General features: G+C 35.7%; 1 protein-coding gene across 1 annotated transcript in view; it reads left to right on the top strand.

Moving 5' to 3' along the window:
- The first annotated feature begins 5,172 nt into the window (after positions 1–5,172).
- Positions 5,173–19,484, top strand: part of LOC141470764 (sodium channel protein type 5 subunit alpha-like) — a 39,320-nt gene continuing 25,008 nt past the window's right edge. The window contains 10 exon segments of the mRNA XM_074156995.1: positions 5,173–5,445; positions 6,840–6,958; positions 7,806–7,895; positions 9,739–9,867; positions 13,197–13,288; positions 14,568–14,792; positions 15,350–15,416; positions 16,076–16,220; positions 17,502–17,696; positions 19,159–19,350. Coding sequence (XP_074013096.1) covers positions 5,173–5,445; positions 6,840–6,958; positions 7,806–7,895; positions 9,739–9,867; positions 13,197–13,288; positions 14,568–14,792; positions 15,350–15,416; positions 16,076–16,220; positions 17,502–17,696; positions 19,159–19,350 — 1,527 coding nt within the window.

Genomic DNA, 19,484 nt, shown 5'->3' with positions numbered 1-19,484 from the left:
TTAGGTTTTCAATGATCTGAATTTCAGGCTTCTCATGTATAGTAGGGGGTCCTTGGTCAGTGAACTATTGAGGGAAGGTCCCAATCAGGTAGGAAAAGGTGGGAGATTGTGCTGAATTTAAATAGCAGTCTCATTCCTATAAATGGGAAAAATAGGAAGAGAATCCTTGTATGAAACCTCCTTCTAAGACAGAGGCACAAAATGCATTGCATGTCTATTATCCCACTGAATACAGGAGACACAGATTTCTAGGATTATACCACAGAGTATTTCTCTGTAGACAGAAGGGAGCAGACAAGGCGGCTGGGTAGAAGTTGAGGATAAGAGGGTCATGCAATGTGCATGAACTGTCGAAAGCCTTGATATGTTTAATGACCGTATTTATCTGATCAGTAATTTAAAGCAGCATCTAGCATCTAGAGTTATGGCACAATCTCAAGATACATTTAATTATGCAAAAATCTGTTTTTCAGCTCTTGACATCTGCACACTGTTAGTCATTAGACTAATGGTGGTGCACTAATGCTACCAAGAAAAAAAATATTTTTCTTGTGCCCTGGCACTAAAAAGGAAAGAGTGCTATACTTTGCAGTTAATGGAAGAGACAGATCCATGTCAAGAACATGGTGACTAACAGAGTTAGTCATTTCTATAATGAACATTATCTTTTTGTTGTTAAACTTCAGCTTTTTTTTTTGCTTTTTTTTTTTCATTATACTGAGGAGTAATGAATGAAACTGGGAAGAAAACAATGTTCTTACTATGAAGCTAGTTTTCTGCCCCTTCCTCCCCTTTAAGAAACTGCCTTCCTAATCAGAGAAAGTAAAATTTACATAGAAACACGAGAAGAGTTACTTGTCTAAATGTTTTGCTCTTAGCCGCAAATTCTAAGGCTTTCTTTTAACAGCTACAGATAAAAATCTTGTTTTCAATGCCTTCCTGTTTTCTGGTTATAGATATTACAGTGTGCAATAAGGGCAAGAGGAATGCGACTCTTTCCACTCCTTTGAGTTCTGCCTTTCCTCCCTGTGCCCCATTTTTCACAGGGACAGACTGATGAAGAAGATGCAGCAGAAAAAAGTATGTCCAGGGTGAGGATCTTTTTTGTATTTAGTGATACCAGCTGGTGCAGCATTATAAACTTGGCTGCTTTTGACTGTAGCAGATACAGTGCCATTATAGAATGATGCTTTACTGATCTTCAAAATTCTGCTCTCTTAATTGAACTTGTCTCGAGAGCATACTATTGCTTTCTGGAAAAATAACTTACACTGGAACTTAAAATGGCTTATTGTTTGCATTGCAGAACACTTAGCTCTTTATTTCTTTAAAACCTTCTTTAGTTGTTTCCTTTGCTGATGATACCTATCAAGCAAAGTGTTTGATCACAATTGTTTTTCTGTTTACATGCATTAGGGCTGCTGGGCTTTTAAGGACAGTGTAGTTCCTTCAGTAGAATTCTTCCAGCAAAACCTGTAGTAACTCTCTTATCATCAGGAAAGATTTAGAATCTACCCAATAAAGAGTAAAAAAATTTTTGGACTGTAACAGGTTCTGTTGATGTAGCTTTAAGAGAAATAACTGTACTTAGCAACAGGGCTTCCTGTTGATTTATACCTGTTCCTATCCAATACCTGTTGCTAGGAGGTTTGATACATAACTATAATTTAAATAAATATAAGCAATTTTGGATATGAGGACAAATGTTGTTGGTTTTATTTTGCTCAAACAAGGTTTGTATATTTTAACAAAAGTTGTGGCATAATGTGATATTGAATGTATTTTGGGCTCAGATCTGTATATGAGAAAGTATATTTGAGATTTTGTTTTTATAAGGTACAGTGATCATCCATCATAGCCTGAGAATAATAAAAAGTAGAAATTAAGGAATGAAAAGCAGTAATATGTAACTGAATTTTCTAACCAAAAGTTTTTAATAAAGGGCAAAATTTGTGCCAATATTTAATGTATGCTGGAAAGTTCATCTGGTTAAAACCTTAGAATGAAACGTGAAGCAGAACAGCTTTTGCCTTCATATGTTTTTACATATATATTTCCAGTAGAACAAAGAACCTCTTTGGTTTTAATAAATGTAACTGTGATTTCAGCAGAAAGGAAATAATTGATTAATATTTAGGTGATTATTCTTCAAAAGTATCACCCACGTGCTTTTTCCTTTTTTATGGTGTTTCTGGCGAGATCACAAAATTTTGTTTAGTGCTGTCAGAAGAGCAACAAAGCTCCTCCCTCCAGCCCTCCCCCAGCCCTCCCAATACAAAAGAAAACTTTCTGCATGGGAGCTAGCAAGGTAGATAAGATGTTCTTTTGAACGGGATGGTGAAGGTGAGAAAATGAAGACTTTCTGTCTCTTTGAAGATACAAGCTACCCGAAATTACCTTAAGAAATCAGTGTGAAGGTTTTTTATTTTGAAAGGGACATTGTAAGTATTTTGATTTTGCTGAGTACTATGAGAAATTTCAATTGCTAATTTTTTTAATCTAAATGTATGTGTTTGATCAAAATATTCAGGGATATGTGAATACATATGTATATGTATATGTAAAAAGTATGTGCACATATGCTTTTAAGTTTAGCTTAATAAAACCTCTTAAGGTTTTATTTTAGGTACAGGTAGAATGTACATAAGAAAATGTGTCTTTAATGTACAGTTACTGTATTGCTGTAAACACACAGCTCTTGTTTATGTATGGCAGTATAACGTTTTACTAAACATTCATATATTTCTCATATTAATTGCTATCTGCTTTTTGTCTGGTTTTGTTATATGGGCTTATGCACAGTAGTCCTCAAACTGTCTTTAGTACTATCTAATCTAAGTTGCACTTATCTTGAGATAGTGGAATTTCTTTACTTACACAAATCTGGAATATTTTTCTTACATATATGCTGGTGAGTGATTTTTTTTCAGGATGTTCAAGTAAAGCGCAGTCTAGCCTGTTGCATAGATTTCTGATTTTGGAGGTAATGAGTGAATAGATTTTATTATATTGATACTGTGAATAAATTTTTATATTACATCTGGTAAAAAAAAAAAAAAAAGAAAAAAAAATGAAAAAAACACCCACTGGTAGATATTTAGCCAAACACAAAGTTTTTGTTGTGGTGGGGGGGAAGTGGGAAGCAAAGAGTGGGGGAAAAAGTGCTAGGTGGAAGAAATATATTTTAGAAACAGCAGTCGTCCAATAAAATGTCAAAAAAAGTTTGATTTTACAAAGGACTAAAATCTGTTAAATCTGTTGATAATTAGTGGTAGTTAAATAGAAGAAAATGTGGATCAGGGGGCAGAAGTACTTGTTCTTTATTGAGACTGAGCAGGTGATAGCAGTATCTTTTTGCAAGATATTGTACAACACAGAAAAGAGGAAATTCCTAGCCTGTTTCATAATGTGTTGCTGTGAGCTGCTTTCTCATTTTTTCTTATTCCAGATGAAGACATGAACAGTGCTTCATCTGATAGAAAAATATTTGAGCTACATATAAAATAGTGATTTGATTCCTTTTTTAATCACCTTTTTTTGTGGAATGTGTTACTATTCTTAATAGTGGTCATTCTTTACAGTACGTCTCGTGCATCCGTGGTGATGATGGGCTTGGAGATGCTTATAATATTCAGAGTTTTCAGATCAGTGTTTCCTGTTGTATATGATGAACTGTTTGAATGTAAAGTTTGAAATCTGAAATACCTAATGCAGATTGTTGGTTTTGCTGACATCCAGTTCTGCTCTTGTGGGTCGTATGGGAAGGTGATTCCAGAGTGTTAGAGGTCTCTGCATAACAGCAAGGAAAGCTTTGGCAGCTATGGAATGATTAAATTCAAGATTGATACCTACAGTTAGGTGTCTAAATGCAGCTGTCTGACTGTGATCTAGGTGTTTAATCTCCCATTACAGTCAGTGGCATTTTAGTTAATGTCGTCATTGGAGTTTTAGACGATTTTAAAGTAGTTGTCTCCCTTTGATCATTTAAATATCTCTACATCCTTGATTTGACTGTACATACCACTATGTATCCGCTGACTGTAATGGGAGTTAGGATACATGTTCACATGCAGGACCTCGACAAAGCTGTCTTTATCTACAGATTGTACCCAACCATAATGTCTTTGTGTTCCTGTATGTCTGGCATATGTGTTATATAATATATATTATAATTTTGTATATTTTTAAGGTACTAAAATGGCTACTGATTTTGTTGATATAGCTGAAAAAGCCATCTTATTCCATGAACCAAAATTCTATGTCATGTATGCACTTAGGTGTGGTTAAGTACTCCTTCATGAACTACTTAGAAATGTCTGGTTCTGGATCTTTTGTTATTATTATTGCCTGAACTATGTATAAGATTTATTAAAATTTGATTCTGCATATGTCCACTTAAAATGAGTTTTGACAAATACACAGATTGGTCAGAACAAGCCTTTTTGAAATACTGTGGATAAGTACTGAAAAAGATTACCTAGATCAAACCCCCTTGCCATGGGCAGGGACACCTCCCACTAGACCAGGTTGCTCAAAGCCTCATCTAGGCTGTTCTTGAACACCTCCAGGGATGGGGCATCCACAGCTTCTCGGGGAAACCTCTTCCAGTGCCTCACCACCCTCATAGCAAAAAATTTTTTCCTGATACCTGTCTAAATCTCCCCTCTTACAGTTTAAAACCGTTACCCCTCATCCTATCACTACACTCCCTGATAAAGAGTCCCTCCCCATCTTTCCTGTAGCCCCCTTTAGGTACTGGAAAGGGCTATAAGGTCTTCCCAGACCCTTCTCTTCTCCAGGCAGAACAACCCCAGCTCTCTCAGCCTGTCCTCATATCAGAGGTGCTTCAGCCTTCTGATCATCTTCATGGCTTCCTCTGGGCTCACTCCAGCAGGTCCATGTCCTTCTTACTTTGGACGCAGCACTGCACGTGGGGTCTCACCAGAGTGGAGCAGAGGGGCAGGATCCCCTCCCTCACCTTGCTGGCCACGCTGCTTTTGATGCAGCCCAGCATGCATAAAATTTTCATATGGGGTTTCACAGAAGGAAGAAATAATTTATCTATTGGGTATTAGTTTTAAGTTGTGATTATTTCTGTTTTTTTTCCTAATTGTTAATAGCTTTCTCTTTTAAGTTACTTCTAGCACCGGAAACAAACATATAGAAGGAAAAATGGATCCCTTCTTTTGGCCATCAGAAGCTAACAGCTTTCGACGTTTCACCCCTGAGTCCTTGGCAGCAATTGAGGAAAGAATTGCTGAGAAAAAAAAGCAGCAAGACAAAGTTAATAAGGAGAATAAGGACCAAGGAGTTGAAGAAGATAAACTTTCTCCACAGCTTGATCTGAAAGCCTGCAAAAAACTGCCATCTCTGTATGGGGATGTTCCTGTGGAGCTCATTGGGGAACCCCTGGAAGATTTTGATCCGTACTACAGTGATCACAAGGTTAAAAATTTAAAAAGCATTTTTTTAATTTATTTTTTTCATTTATTTTTTTCTGCTGAACTCGTAAGGGATAGTGAAGAGATGCTAGTTTTTGATTGTTCTGTAGACAGATCTTCAAACATTACTAGTGTTTTTGGCAGCAGGAGTGCTAAGGTATGCTCCACATTTGTAATGAAAACGTATTTTAAGTTCCACTCAGCAATCACAATTAATTTTGAAAACATGATACATTGATAGATACACTTTTATAGGAAATCCAGAGCAGTTTCTATGGTGTTTGTGGGGCTGAACTCACTGTTGTATAAACAGTGCCTGTCAAACAGTAGATCATGCTGGAAGTGCTGACTTACTGCTGCTGACTTAGTGCAGATGTTTTTGCTGAATTACATATACTATACAAATTAGGGGAGACATAATTGAGATATTTCCAGCACTCTGTGTAGCAAAACCATATCTTTTCATTAGAGTAAATTAATTTTCTGTTATTTTATGTCTCATCAGCTTTATTTATTGTACCATATTTATATTGCATGTACTCCATGCTATTGCAACGTGTTTTGTGTTGTTGCCTATAGGAGTGTATAAAGTAGATGCTCTAGGAATCCCTTCTAAATGAAATGTCTATTGTATGATTGCTTACTATTGAGGGAGACTTGACCTGAAGAGCAGAAGGTTCCATCCAGTCCTATGTTGCTGTTTTTTATGTATACCAGTAAGTCACTGGAATATAATAATTTAATCAGAGAACATGCAGAAAGCTTTGTTCTTCCAGAGATTTTTTTTCTCGAAGTAAGCAATGTGGTGTTCTTGACGGAGAGAAACTAAGGCTGATTCAGTTGAAGAAATTTAATTAAAAATAAACTGTGTTTTTGATTTAAGAGATTTAATTTTTAATTCATGTGGCAAAAGTACTGATCTTATAGGGAATTCACAGTGTTACTTGATAATTTAAAGATATTTCAAAACTAAAATTTTTCCTTTGACTGGACTGGGTTCTGGAAGTCCTACACAATATGTATTTTGTAAATAATCTTTTGTAGCCTATAAAACTATCCAGGAGAAAGGTACTTTTGAGTGTGATTAACACTATTGTTGCAGCCCCAGAATAGTATCCTTTAATTACTTTGACCAAATTAATATGATCATTTGCTCTTCAAATTCATTCCCATTACTATTTCTTCTTTACGGGCAATAATGAACTTTTATATAGCTGGTGTCTTTCTTTCAAGATGTTGTATCATCAGGTCATAGATCAAGTAAGAATACAGGAAAGCCTTATCCATAACTGCAGTTAGATATAGTTCTAGATGCGGATTTGAAAACTAAACATTTAATTTTTGTGGAAAATTTTGTTTCATTGAATTGTTTCATTTATTGATTCTTTTTTTTTATAGACTTTTATGGTGATAAATAAAAGGAGGACTATTTTCCGGTTTACTGCCACGCCTGCCTTATGTATAATTGGTCCTTTTAATCCAGTCAGAAGAGCAGCAATTAAAATTCTGACCCATTCATATCCTCTTACTGGTTACCCTTATTTCAGTATTAAAATATATTGCGCCTTTTAACCACTTAACCATTAAACAGTTGGTCGTTGATCTTAAATGTCTTTTCCAACCTAAACAATTCTATTTACTGTCATTCTGTTCCTCTGTTCATATTAATGCAATTGTAAGATCATGTGGCTGTGATAGATTTTTAAAAAAAATTTTAAAATTTGTATTGATTCTTTTTTTACAACAGCTAAGATACTTATGTGGTGTTAGTCTTAAATAAAACCCCAGTTCTATTAGGTCATGAAAGGATGTTTTTTCTTATGTGGCTTTTCATTGCCTGCCACATAAAATGAGAAAGTTTTCTGAACTCTCGGCAGAGCATAGCTATCTCTTGTAAAAATGTGTATATGGACTCACAGCTTGAAAGAGCACTGTTATTTATAATTAAGCTTTTTCATCTGGTTTTCCTAGGCTTAAAAACCCTAATTATTATGCGGTTGTGGCCCATTTCTCCTTATTCCATGCTTCTGCTGGGAAGAAACGGAGGTTTCTAAAGTTTCAAATAAGAGGAGACAGCAGAGGACTCAGATATTTTTCAGTCAAACATATTATGTCCTACTAATGTCCTGACTTCCAAAACTATCTCCACATGCTGATAATTCATTGCTATTTTCAAATCATGGAGTTTACCACGCTGAACAGAAATTTGATCTAACATCAGTTTCTTTGGAAAACACATGAAAAGTCCTGAGCATATTTAAAACCAAAGAAATTATTTGAATACTTGTATTTTGTGTGTGTGTGTGTAAATCAGAAACTTCATTGTTTTATAATATAGCGCTTTTTCCTTAACTTATTATTCACATTATTTGTCGGCTTTATTACATGTACTGTGGTACTCAATTGTGCTTTCATGGCTGCAAGTAAGCCTCTAGACCCACAGAATTCGACTGAGTAAGTATCTCAGTTGCCATTTGTTCACTTTTTTTCTAAGGATATTAGCATGCTGGACTGAAAAATTTAAATAATATAGTGATCCAAGTCTGGGGTTTGAAAATTCTCTTGAAAATGAGAAAGTTTTCTGAACTCTCGCCGGAGCATAGCTATCTCTTGTAAGAATGTATATATGGACTCACAGCTTCAAAGAACACTGGTTATTGATAATTAAGCTTTTTCATCTGGTTTTCCTAGGCTTAAAAACCCTAATTATTATGCGGTTGTGGCCCATTTCTCCTTATTCCATGCTCCTGCTGGGAAGAAACAGAGGTTTCTAAAGTTTCAAATAAGAGGAGACAGCAGAGGACTCAGATATTTTTCATTTATTTATGTTCCTCATCTCTTCAGTCAAACATATTATGTCCCACTAATGTCCTAACTTCCAAACCTATCTCCACATGCTGATAATTTATTGCTATTTTCAAATAATGGAGTTTACCACGCTGAACAGAAATTTGATCTAACATCAGTTTCTTCGGAAAACACATGAAAAATCCTGAGCATAATCAAAACCAAAGAATTTATTTGCATATCTATATTTTGTGTGTGTGTGTGTAAATCAGAAACTTCATTGTTTTATAATATAGCACTTTTTCCTTATTATTCACATTATTTGTTGGCTTTATTACATGTGCTGTGGTACTCAATTGTGCTTTCATGGCTGCAAGTAAGCCTCTAGACCCACTCAATTGGACTGAGTAAGTACCTCGGTTGCCATTTGTTTGCTTTTTTTTCTAAGGATATTAGCATGCTGGACTGAAAAATTTAAATAATATAGTGATTCAATTCTGGAGCTTAAAAATTCTCAGATAGACCTCTGAGGAATATTTAGGATTGTGCTGGTTTTGTCTGGGTTAGAGTTGTGGATCATTATTACTGTACCACACCGTCTTCTGTGGAGCTTCAGTGCATTTTCTTAGCGGCTTACACCATATGCCCTTATCTCTATGTTGACTATTTTTGCCATATGGTTTAACACAGAAGGTTGCCCCATTTTTACTTGTAAGGATTAAGCCTTTTAAGAGTGATGGTGCAGCAGCATTCTATCTTAATATCTCTCATTCTAAGGCAGTAACCTGAATGTCTGTTATGGCCAACTCATGCAAAAAGTATAAAGGATAAATATTCATTCAACTTCTTGTTGTTTTCTGGAGACCCCCCCACCCCCGGTTCAGTAGTTCACATTAGGAAGCCAGCTACTCATAATGTCTTGTTACTAATTGTGCACAGTGCCCAGTGTAACTTGAGTTAATGTTCTGGAATTAAATCTTGAAAATGTGCCTGGGGCCTCAGCGGTTCTGTAATTTTAATTCCTCTTATTTTGGGGTAAGCACGTTGATGATGATAGCTTAATTTTTTGTAGGATTTCTTTCAGTTATAGAGTATTTGTCAGAATAAGTGTATAAAATGTGCAAACTTTACAGGCTAACGTTAAGTCTTTGTTGTTGTTGTGCTGCCAAAACGTTGAGGCTTTGAAAGTTTCCAGCCCGTTTTAGAACAGTCTTAAAAATTTTTCATAAGGAAATGTGAACCATCCTTCATCCAGAAATAGTTTTGTTTGCTTGTGTGAACATTTGTGATGATAGATTTACATGGAAATCTTATTAAAATTCAGGAAGGCATCTTCTTATACTCATGTTGTTCCTGAAAGTAACGTAATCTGTCCTATTTTACTTCACATTTTCTGCCTTCATCTCCATGCAGTGACTAAATCATAGAAAAGGTAGAAATGTGCCTGACTCTGTCTCAATCTCATTAATATTTTTGTTTCTATAACTTGAATATACACCTTCCTTCTCAGATATATTTTTGCTGGCATATATACTGGTGAAATACTGGTAAAAGTAGTAGCAAGAGGATTTTTTTGGGATGAATTTACCTTTCTTCGAGATCCTTGGAACTGCTTGGATCTTGTCGTTATTGTCATAACGTAAGTAAAACAAACACGCAGATAAAATGCTATTTGATGTTGCTGAAGTTCTTTAGAGCGGTTGGCATCCTACCTGCTTAAGAGTTTCTGTGGTTGAATGACCCCTGCATATCTGCAAAGGGAAAAATAGTCATAGACCTTAAAGCAAGACCTAAATGCAAAGCTCATCTTAGAATTGTTTGATTGTTCTCAGTTTAGTACGTGTTTATATTTTGTTAAGAGGTGATTGCATAGACAGACAAAACCAAGCAGGCCTCTCTACATTGTCTTAGTTTTACTCTGGGTCAGATGAAACTCACTTGAGAAGGATCCATAGTCACAAGGTGTTGAATAACATGGTGATAAATAGCAAATGAAATCCCAAGAATGTAAAGTGATGCTCAAGTTAAAACAGACCTAGCTTTACAGACACAGTTGTGGACTCTGAAATAGCTTTCCCTTGTTGGGAAGATGATGTTGGAGTTAAAGTGAAGTCTTGTGAAAACACCACTCCAGTATGCAATCATGGTCAGAGAAGGAAATCGCAAATGAGGATATTATGGGTAAGAAATACAGAAAGAAGTAGAACACATAGTTATTTCTGCGTGACCTGTATTTTTCTTCAGGACTGTATACATCTCAAAAGATGATAGCATTAAAAAAGATACACAGAAAATGTGTATCTTGTATGCCACATAATAAGAAACTAAATAGAGTAAAACTCTTATGAAAGAAATACAGAGCAGGAACATGATTGAAGTCTGTGGCACAGAGCCAAAAAGAGAATAAATACTTTATTTTTTTTCTCTTACGATGAGAGCTAGAGGCACCAAATGAAGTTGCCAGATGACAGAATAAAAACGAAGGGAGTAGTTTTTCACACTATGTGCAGTCATATTCCCATAGGAGGTTATGGATGTAAAAAACTTAGTTGCATTTAGAAGACTTCTGGGCAAAATCCTGGATGAAGAACCATTAAGCGTTATTTTTAACACAAAGATACTATGTCTTGTTTAGGAAGTCCCTGAGCTATAAATTTGCTGGAAGAATTAAATCTGAGAAGCATCACTGCCTTCATTCTAAACTCCTCTGGAAGCATCTGTTGTTGGTCATTCTTGAAGATGGGGTAATAGGCCAGATGGATCACTGCTGTGACAAGCATGTGACATGCATGCATGGACAAGAATTGAGGAAGAAACCAAGTTAGAATTTGCATCTCAAATACAGAATATTAATCTTGAAAGCAAAATAGTCTTACTTGCAGCAGTGATCAGATTCACTCATGCCCAGTCTCAGAGCTGTCAATGCAAATCCCTGTTATTTATAATTTTCAAATAGTTTTCAGTTGTCTTCTTCTAATTTATTTGAGGTGTAGAGTAATTTAGATTTGAAGGGACCTCTGGAGATCATGTGGTTCAGCTCCATGCTACAAGCACGGCTAATTTAGATTAGGTTGCTCAGGTCCTTGTCCAGCCAAGTTCCAAGTTTCTCTAATCATGGAGATTCAACAACGACATTGTTTCTTTTTTTTTTTTTTTTTTAAAAAAAAAAACATTCCAACCACATTGTGGTTTTTTTAACTCCCAAATTTCTAATTGAAATGTTTCATGTAGCACCTTAGGTTTGCTGCCTCTCATCCTTTCATGATGAACTTCCAAGAATAGCCTGGCTCCATCATCTCCATCTTCTCTTAACCATGTAATTGTCTTACTGTCCCCCTTACAGCCCTCGTTGGACCCGCTCCAGTATGTAAAATGTTTTTCTTCCCCTGGAGAGCCCAAAACTGGACACAGTACTCCAGATTCAGTCTCAGAAATTACTTCCTTCAATGTATGAGCTGGACTGTTCAACATATGAGCTAGACTCAGGCTAATCTACCCCAATATGTGATAGGCATTCTGTGTCACAAGGATGCTCTGCTCATTCATGTTCAGTTTGCCTGCCCTGTCCCCAGGTCCTTTCCTGCAAGGCTGCTCTTTATCCAGTCTGCTCTCAGCTCCCGCTTGTGGTCAGGCTGACTCACGTGAAAGACTTTGCCTTTGCTGAACACACTGAAATCTGCCATTCTAAAGTCCAGGATTTTTATTCTGCTGTTCGTCTTGCTTACTTCTCTTAGGGTCTTAAACTCCACCATCTCATGGGCTCTGTAGAAAAGGCTGCCATCAACTGTCATATCCCTGACTGGTTTTCCCTTATTTTTAATAATAATAGATTATGTACTCGGATGTCATCACACACATTGTATACATGTATGAGCAAAGTATTCTTATGGGTAATCTATAAACCACTAAGGAGCTTACACATTGTTAATCATAGTCAGCTATCAAGTACTCCAACAGTGGTATGAACAATTTCATTTTATGGTCCTACTTCTCTACCCATACTCCTAATTAATTTGTGTTCAAGCAGATATAAGTACTTTGCGATATAGTATCTCTTTGTGGTTCTTTTGGGTCCTATCATGCAACAAATAAAAGTATTTGGAAATTAACAGTTAACTCAAGAGCAGGTATTACTTAAGGTACTTGAGAATTATTTAATCTTACAGGCCAGGCAAAGCCATAGCGTTCTCTGTTGCTGACAAAAGTCGTGCTTGAGTGGGAGGTCACGTAGATCACCTCCAGAGGTCCTTTCCAACTAGTGTTTCTCAGATTATATTATTGAAGCTTTTTATTTTATGAAATTCCGTTACCAGTTATGACCTTGTCATTAAAGGAGTCACAATTCATGTCCGTTCTGACATTAAAGAAGTCTTATAAAATATGGGGTAACCTGTTAAAGTGCTATATAGAACACACAACTCTTAAAATCCTCATTTTCTGAAATTTTCAAACTGTTGAAATGATCAAATTGAAACTAGTTTCAATACTCAAGTTTTTAGCTGACTGTTACATAAAAGTTAGAAAGACAGCCACGTGGTAACGTTAACATACTGTAAATCTTGTTTTGCTTCTTCTAAAATATATATTGTGTAGCTTTGAGATAGCTGCAACACATATTTTCATGTGGTCTAAGTCAGGTTAGCCTTAGTATGAGAGGGTGTGAGGTTATGACATTGAAGTTTTAATATTTATTTGATATTGTGATGGATAACCACTTCAGAAGTTAACCGTCCAAATACACACTTAGTAAAAACTTACTGTGTTTCTTTTCAGAGGCACTATTCAAAAGTCTCATTATTTTATATCGGTACCTAGAAATGGACTTAGGTTCCTAACTTTAGATATCTACCTTAGGATATATTTGACCTATTTATTTGCTGTAACTTATTCATTACTGTGTGCTCAATATGCATATGCTCTGAAATCTAGATCTTTGACATTCAATTATATGGTGGTTTAATTTTGTAGGTATGTTTCTTTGTGTAATAGTATGGGCAAGGTCTCAGCTCTTCGAACTTTCAGAGTATTGAGGACTTTGAAAGCTATTTCAGTAATACCAGGTAAGGAACATCATGTCTTATTAATCTTCACTCCACTTCAGCCTTATGCTATTTCTAATTCCTTTCCTGTTCTTGTCATCAGTTTTCTGGTCACTTTTTGTGATGGTTAATGGGATCCCAAGATGTGACTGTTTTGCAGCCTCTCGTAACTCTCAGTAGCATCCTAACAGAAATTTTTTATCATCTTTCCTCAAAATTATTTTGACGCAGGCAAGTTTTTTATTTCCTGCTTTTTCTATCCCATCACTAACATTCAGTTTTACTTAGCCCAGTGCCTTTGTCTTTTTTTTCTTGTCTTTCTTGAACAGCACACCCTATTCAATACATTGTCTTAACACGATGGGGATATGCCACCATATTGCTAGTTTCGTTCTACTTGATTGGCTTAATCCTCTATGTTTTATTTCCCAGAATGCTGACTTCACAATATTTCAGAGTTTTATTTGTTTGTTTACTGACCACAGCCACTATCTGGATTGAGCCTAATACTTTCAAGAGTATTTTGCATATGCTGTCCAGATATTCCATGTTTTTGTAAGTTGTTCCGGATGTGGCCCCACCAGTGCTGATGAGAGGGGAATAATCACCTCCCTCGACCTGGTGGCCATGCTTTTCTGTGCAGCCCTAGATACCATTCGCCTTCTTTGTTGCAAGGCTACGTTGCTGGCTCATGTTCATCTTGGTGGTTGGACTCGATGATCTTAAAGGTCCTTTCCAACCTAGACAATTCTATGATTCTACCTTGGTGTCCACCAGAACCCCCAGGTCCTTTTCTGCCAAGTTGCTTTCCAGCTGGGTGTTCCTCAATATATATTTGTTCCCTTCCCAGTGTCATCAGTGTTCTTTTGCTTTTAAACTGGTGACATCTGTAAGGCATTATCTTCTAAGACAGAATTCCTTGAGGTCAGGAGAAGCTATCCTTTATTGTAATGTGTATTTGGCATAAAGTACTTGTTTAATGTTAATCAAGCACAGAAATCTGTCCAAAGTCTTTAAAGTTCGTAAGGGTTTGCTTAGATGCCATCTTAATTTAGAATTTTCAAGTTAACAAATATAGTATTAGAAGGAAGTAAAAGCCAAATAACTTATGATTAGGAAATTTAAGTAAAAATACTTTAGTCATTCCTATGCTTTATTTTACCTCATTTAATACTCTGAAGTTACAAAACCATTGACACTGATTGTTTTTAACATACTTGCAACAGTTGTATATTGTCATATGGGAACACTACCGCATTCCTCTTCTCATTTTGCATATTATTGAATCTTATTTTTCTAGGTCTGAAAGTCATCGTAAATTCACTTATTGAATCTGTTAAGAAACTTACTGATGTGCTGATCTTGACTGTTTTTTGCTTGAGTGTATTTGCTCTAATAGGCCTCCAGCTTTTTATGGGCAATTTAACAGCCAAATGTATCCTCAAAGATGCCGTATACAATGACACATTATGTAAGGATGCCAAGATATACAATCCAAATGAAGGTAAATTTTATTCTTTTCTCTGTTTACATAATCCATGTATGTCTTCTTGTTTCACAGAGATGTTAAAACACAGTTAAATGTATTTCTTACAAGAACTTACATCGTTCCATTTGCAGAAGTAGTAATATGAAGTCTCTGGGACAAGTGAATAGGAGATTGGTGAATCTGGGATTTGGAGTAAGATTAGCAGTCTGTGGGACAGAAGGAACTGAGTTGTCTATAAGCATTTGCTTCTTTGCATATTGCATGGGGGTCCTAATTTTAGGGGAACTGCAGAGGGAATGATTTTTTCCATCGCTTAAGCTATATTGTTCAGGGATTTTGCCTACTACTTGCAGAGATTCTTACTTTTACTGGAGATCAAATAAAATCTTACACTGTGAGTTGAGCAGCTAATTTTTTTTAAAGAATTGCCATAGGAACAGATCTCCTGAGAAACAGCTTTATATGCCCTTTGTTGTGAAAGGAGTCTTTCACAGAGGTTCGGTCCATCAGGACATTTTTTAATGTGCAGTAATGTATACTTTACTGTCAGAGTACTGTAGGAACTGACAACTTCTGATTTTATGATTTTTTAGAAAATATCTGCTACAGAATGAATAAATCTTCTGAAATATTGCTCTGTGGGTTCAGTTCAGAGCCTGAGTAAGTGAACAAAACAGTTTTAGTACATTATTTATTTATTTTTACTTATTTATATTTTATTTTTGTCGTCCAGATGTACTGTGGTTTTATTTTTGGCCAAAAGGAATAGTGAAGATTTTTCAGGAGGGTAGAATGTGTGTGTGTGTGTTATTAAATTAAAAAACAGACATTTCACATCAGAAAAAGAATGCATTCAAATACTGTGATGCAAATAATTATATTTGTGTTTTGTTCCTAACTACTGGTAATATAATGGTAATGTAGAATGATATAAAGGAGGAGAGGAACAGATCAGTAAAGAGTTGTGAGATATTAATAAACTTTCCTCTCCTCGTCTTGGGGAATTATTTAAAAGTAAACATATTTCCATTTTTTGCCCTCTCTATGTATTTGTTTGCATGTCCTGCATCAGTGGAGAGTTTCTGTGAAGCCAGAAACTAGACAGAACTAGAGTTTCTGTCTAGTTTCTTTGACTAGACAAATGGCTTTCTAGGATTGTCTGATATAAATCAGCCCTTCTGGCAGAATTATATTGGGGAATAAGGAAACTGACTTTCAGATAAACTGAACAAATCTGTATTTGATATTGTGTACTGGATGCTTTCAGGTACGATCTAATATTGCAAGTTAGTATTGTTAAACATCTCTTTTGTGGTTAGCAAAGAATGCCCAGAAAATTATACCTGCAACATGACTGGGAAGAATCCTGACTTTGGTTATACAAGTTTTGATCATTTTGGCTGGGCCTTCCTTTCTTTATTCCGTCTGATGACACAAGATTACTGGGAGCGTCTCTACAGACAAGTAGGTGCTTTTACCACCTGCTAGAATTACCTTAGACATGATGTTTGGAACTTTATGTCCACTAGAAAAATCTGACCCAAATTTGCTTCAGGTGACTAAGTTGTGATACCTTCTGCAAGTGACATGGAATGGGAGCAATCCTGCTGTGAATGGTCACGGTTTTGTTGCAGAACACATAGTCAGTGATTAATAGTTAAATGTTAACATATAACATATATTTATAACAAAGGATTGGGGTATATAGTGGATCTGGCTAGTGAGCTCACTGCTGCTTCAGGGGATATGAGGACTTGTTACATCCTCTGTTTCTCTTCCTTTTAAGTCCTGACTCCTCTCCTAACCATTTGGCTCAACATATAAGCATACATTTCAGATCATTTTTGAGAACTGGTATTAAAAACATTGTGGAGGCTTTATGTTTTGATTGTGAGTTGAATGTAACTTTTAAATTCTGATTTTTGACAAAAATGATACAAAAATTGCATGTAGAGAACTCTCTGGATTCCTTACATCTATGCAGTGCCTTTGTTAGCAGGGAATTATCCTCTGCCTTGTTCTATAGCTCCCATATGGTCCACTTTAAATTTTTTCCAGGAACCTTTATTAACTGAGATTTTTTTTTTAAATGGATACATCTTTTTTTGCCATTTGGAGGTCATGTGGTTTTTAGTTTTTAATGTCTCAGAGCTTAATTCTGAGCCATCTCCTCTTCTGCCATTTAAAAGAGTAAGAATAAGCAATCAGTCTAAATACTGCCTCTGATTCACTAATTATAGAATCTTTCATGATCATTTAGATAATCCTAGCTTTCGTCTATATTACTGAGTTTTATTAATTTTTTCTGTTGTTACCTGTATATATCTTTACAGCTGAAATTGTCTTCTCATAACCTAAACTGATGATCATTTGACCAATTTGCTGGGAAATGTTTCATTTAATTTTAAATGGATTCTTCTCTGCAGTACATGGCATCATTATGAATGTTTGGTGGTCTGTTATGTAAAGAGGAAACATTGTATGATCACAGAAAAGTTTTTAAGAGCTGAAATTTATGATGAATGATTCTAAGCTGAAATTTATTTACTTGAAGGCCAGGAGAACTCCTGACTAGACGTATTTCTAGATCTTCTATATAACTTAGACAAGAGGTAGATCCTACTAAAAATCTAGTGCCATATGTTGCATTGTATACAAAAATAAATTGTTTAAAGTTAGTTTGAAGTTCTGTTATAAATGTTAGTTTGTTAAGAATTTATTACAACCTTTACCTTTTCTTCACAGACTATCCGTACATCTGGAAAGAACTACATTTTATTTTTTCTGGGAGTCATCTTTTTATGCTCATTTTATCTCTTCAATCTGATCTTGGCTGTAGTAACCATGGCATATGAGGAGCAAAACAGAGCTACTCTTGCTGAAACAGAGGCAAAGGAAAAATTACTTCAGGATGCCCAACAAATTCTAGAGAAAGAAAAGGTTTGGAAATTACTATATATAATACATAATACGTGGTTCCTTTTGTTTTCTTCTGTTTGTGAATTAGAGAAATAAGGTTTTTAATAAAACGTGCTTCTTACAATACCTTGTCACGCTTTGTTTCTCTCTGTCTCTTTATAAATACACCTTAAACTCACCTGTATGTATATATATATTTAAAGATATATAAACATTTCTGTGATACAAACAAACAGTATTAGTCCAAGTTAAATCATACAAAGTTTTAGGATTTGCAGACCTGACATTGTATAGGAATGGCTGCTGGCAATTATATGTATAGTTTTTATGGCATTGGATAGGTGCCTGTACTCTGTGGTTTGCCCCACTCTTGTACAATACCATTACTGCTCTGTACAAAAATTCCTTTCTCTGGATGTTCCTTCTCACTATTATTGCATAGTCTAATGAAGGAAGTATGAGTGGATAAATTTGCATCCATAAGAAAAGTTGTTATTTCTACAGTTCCCTGAGATTGGAAGTTCTGATGCTGATAGATTTCAAGATTGATTAAAAATGGAAGCTTTATGAGAGCCGCTGTGCTCAGCTATTTAAGGGGAGTCATGCCTCTTTTTGAGTGGTTACTTGCAGAAGGTCTACCACTTGACAAGAGCAGGAATAGCCTTTGGCCAGGCTAATGCCATTACTTCCATATTAATTTAGAAGGGCATCCAGAGACTGCGTTAGTTTCTGTCTGTTGGTTTGGAGAGCTGATAGACACACATCAGATTTCTACAGTATTTTCTCTTGGCACAGTAGTGCCTATCTTCATTCATTCCTTTGCCCGTAGGGGACCAGGGATCACCTTGTTGTTTTTATTTTATTCCTGAGAGGTGAAAGTCTGAGCTGAGGCAATAAGATAGATTGAAAATTATTGTAAGACATATTTTATCTCCTAACTTTTTATAAAAGATACCTCTGATTTACTGCTAACAATCAGAAAAGACAGACTTTGAAAAGGACATAAAAATATTCTATAGCAACTATCCAATTTCATCATTAAATGAACAGCATCACTGGTTTACCAAGTTCCTCTACAGCTGTTGACAGGCCTGTGATGTTTCTCTGTCTGAAATTCCAACTTGCAAAGCTTTACTTAGGCTTTTCTTCCTCCCATTTTAATTTCAACGTGATTACTAGCCCTTAGTCTTCTGTTGGCTTTGGGCTCAAGGTCCTTTCCAAAGCAAGAACAGGAGACTAAAAGGATACACTGTAAGATTTTGTAATTCAGATATGAAATACAGTATCTAAAGGGGCAAGGGCAAACTTTAATTACAGTAGCTGATAAGTAATCCTGCTCTATCTTTCAGTATTGGGAATAGCATTTTGTACTCCTATCTTTTTATAGTAGTTTAATATTTGAAAGGTAAGAATTATTAGTGCAAAACATTCAGATAGCATAGTAATTAAATTTTATATGATCCTAATTCATTTGCTTTAACAGATGTTGTCTGCTGGAGAGGGTAATAAGGCCTTAGATATCAGATCTGAAATGTCAGTTGATGACTTGGAAAATTCAAAAGAGAAAGAGATGAAGAAAGAAAAACCTATTTTAAGACAAAGCTTAATTTTAGATGATCCTGGCAAAGAGGAGCGTATATTTCATTCACAGCCTGGTCACTGCCATAGGAAGCTTGTAAGTATTTGAAATAGGAGATACTTTCATTAGACTTATATGTCCCTCCCCACAAGGAGAAAATTAAACAAATCAATTTGTGCTGAAAAGGAATACTAAGGAACTGTGCGTTACGATGTGGTCAGTCAGTAGCT

The sequence above is a fragment of the Numenius arquata genome, chromosome 12 (genome assembly GCF_964106895.1).
Source record: "Numenius arquata chromosome 12, bNumArq3.hap1.1, whole genome shotgun sequence".
Taxonomy (NCBI): Eukaryota; Metazoa; Chordata; class Aves; order Charadriiformes; family Scolopacidae; genus Numenius; species Numenius arquata.
Note: the sequence above shows the minus strand (reverse complement) of the source record. Positions and strands in the feature narration are given on the sequence as shown.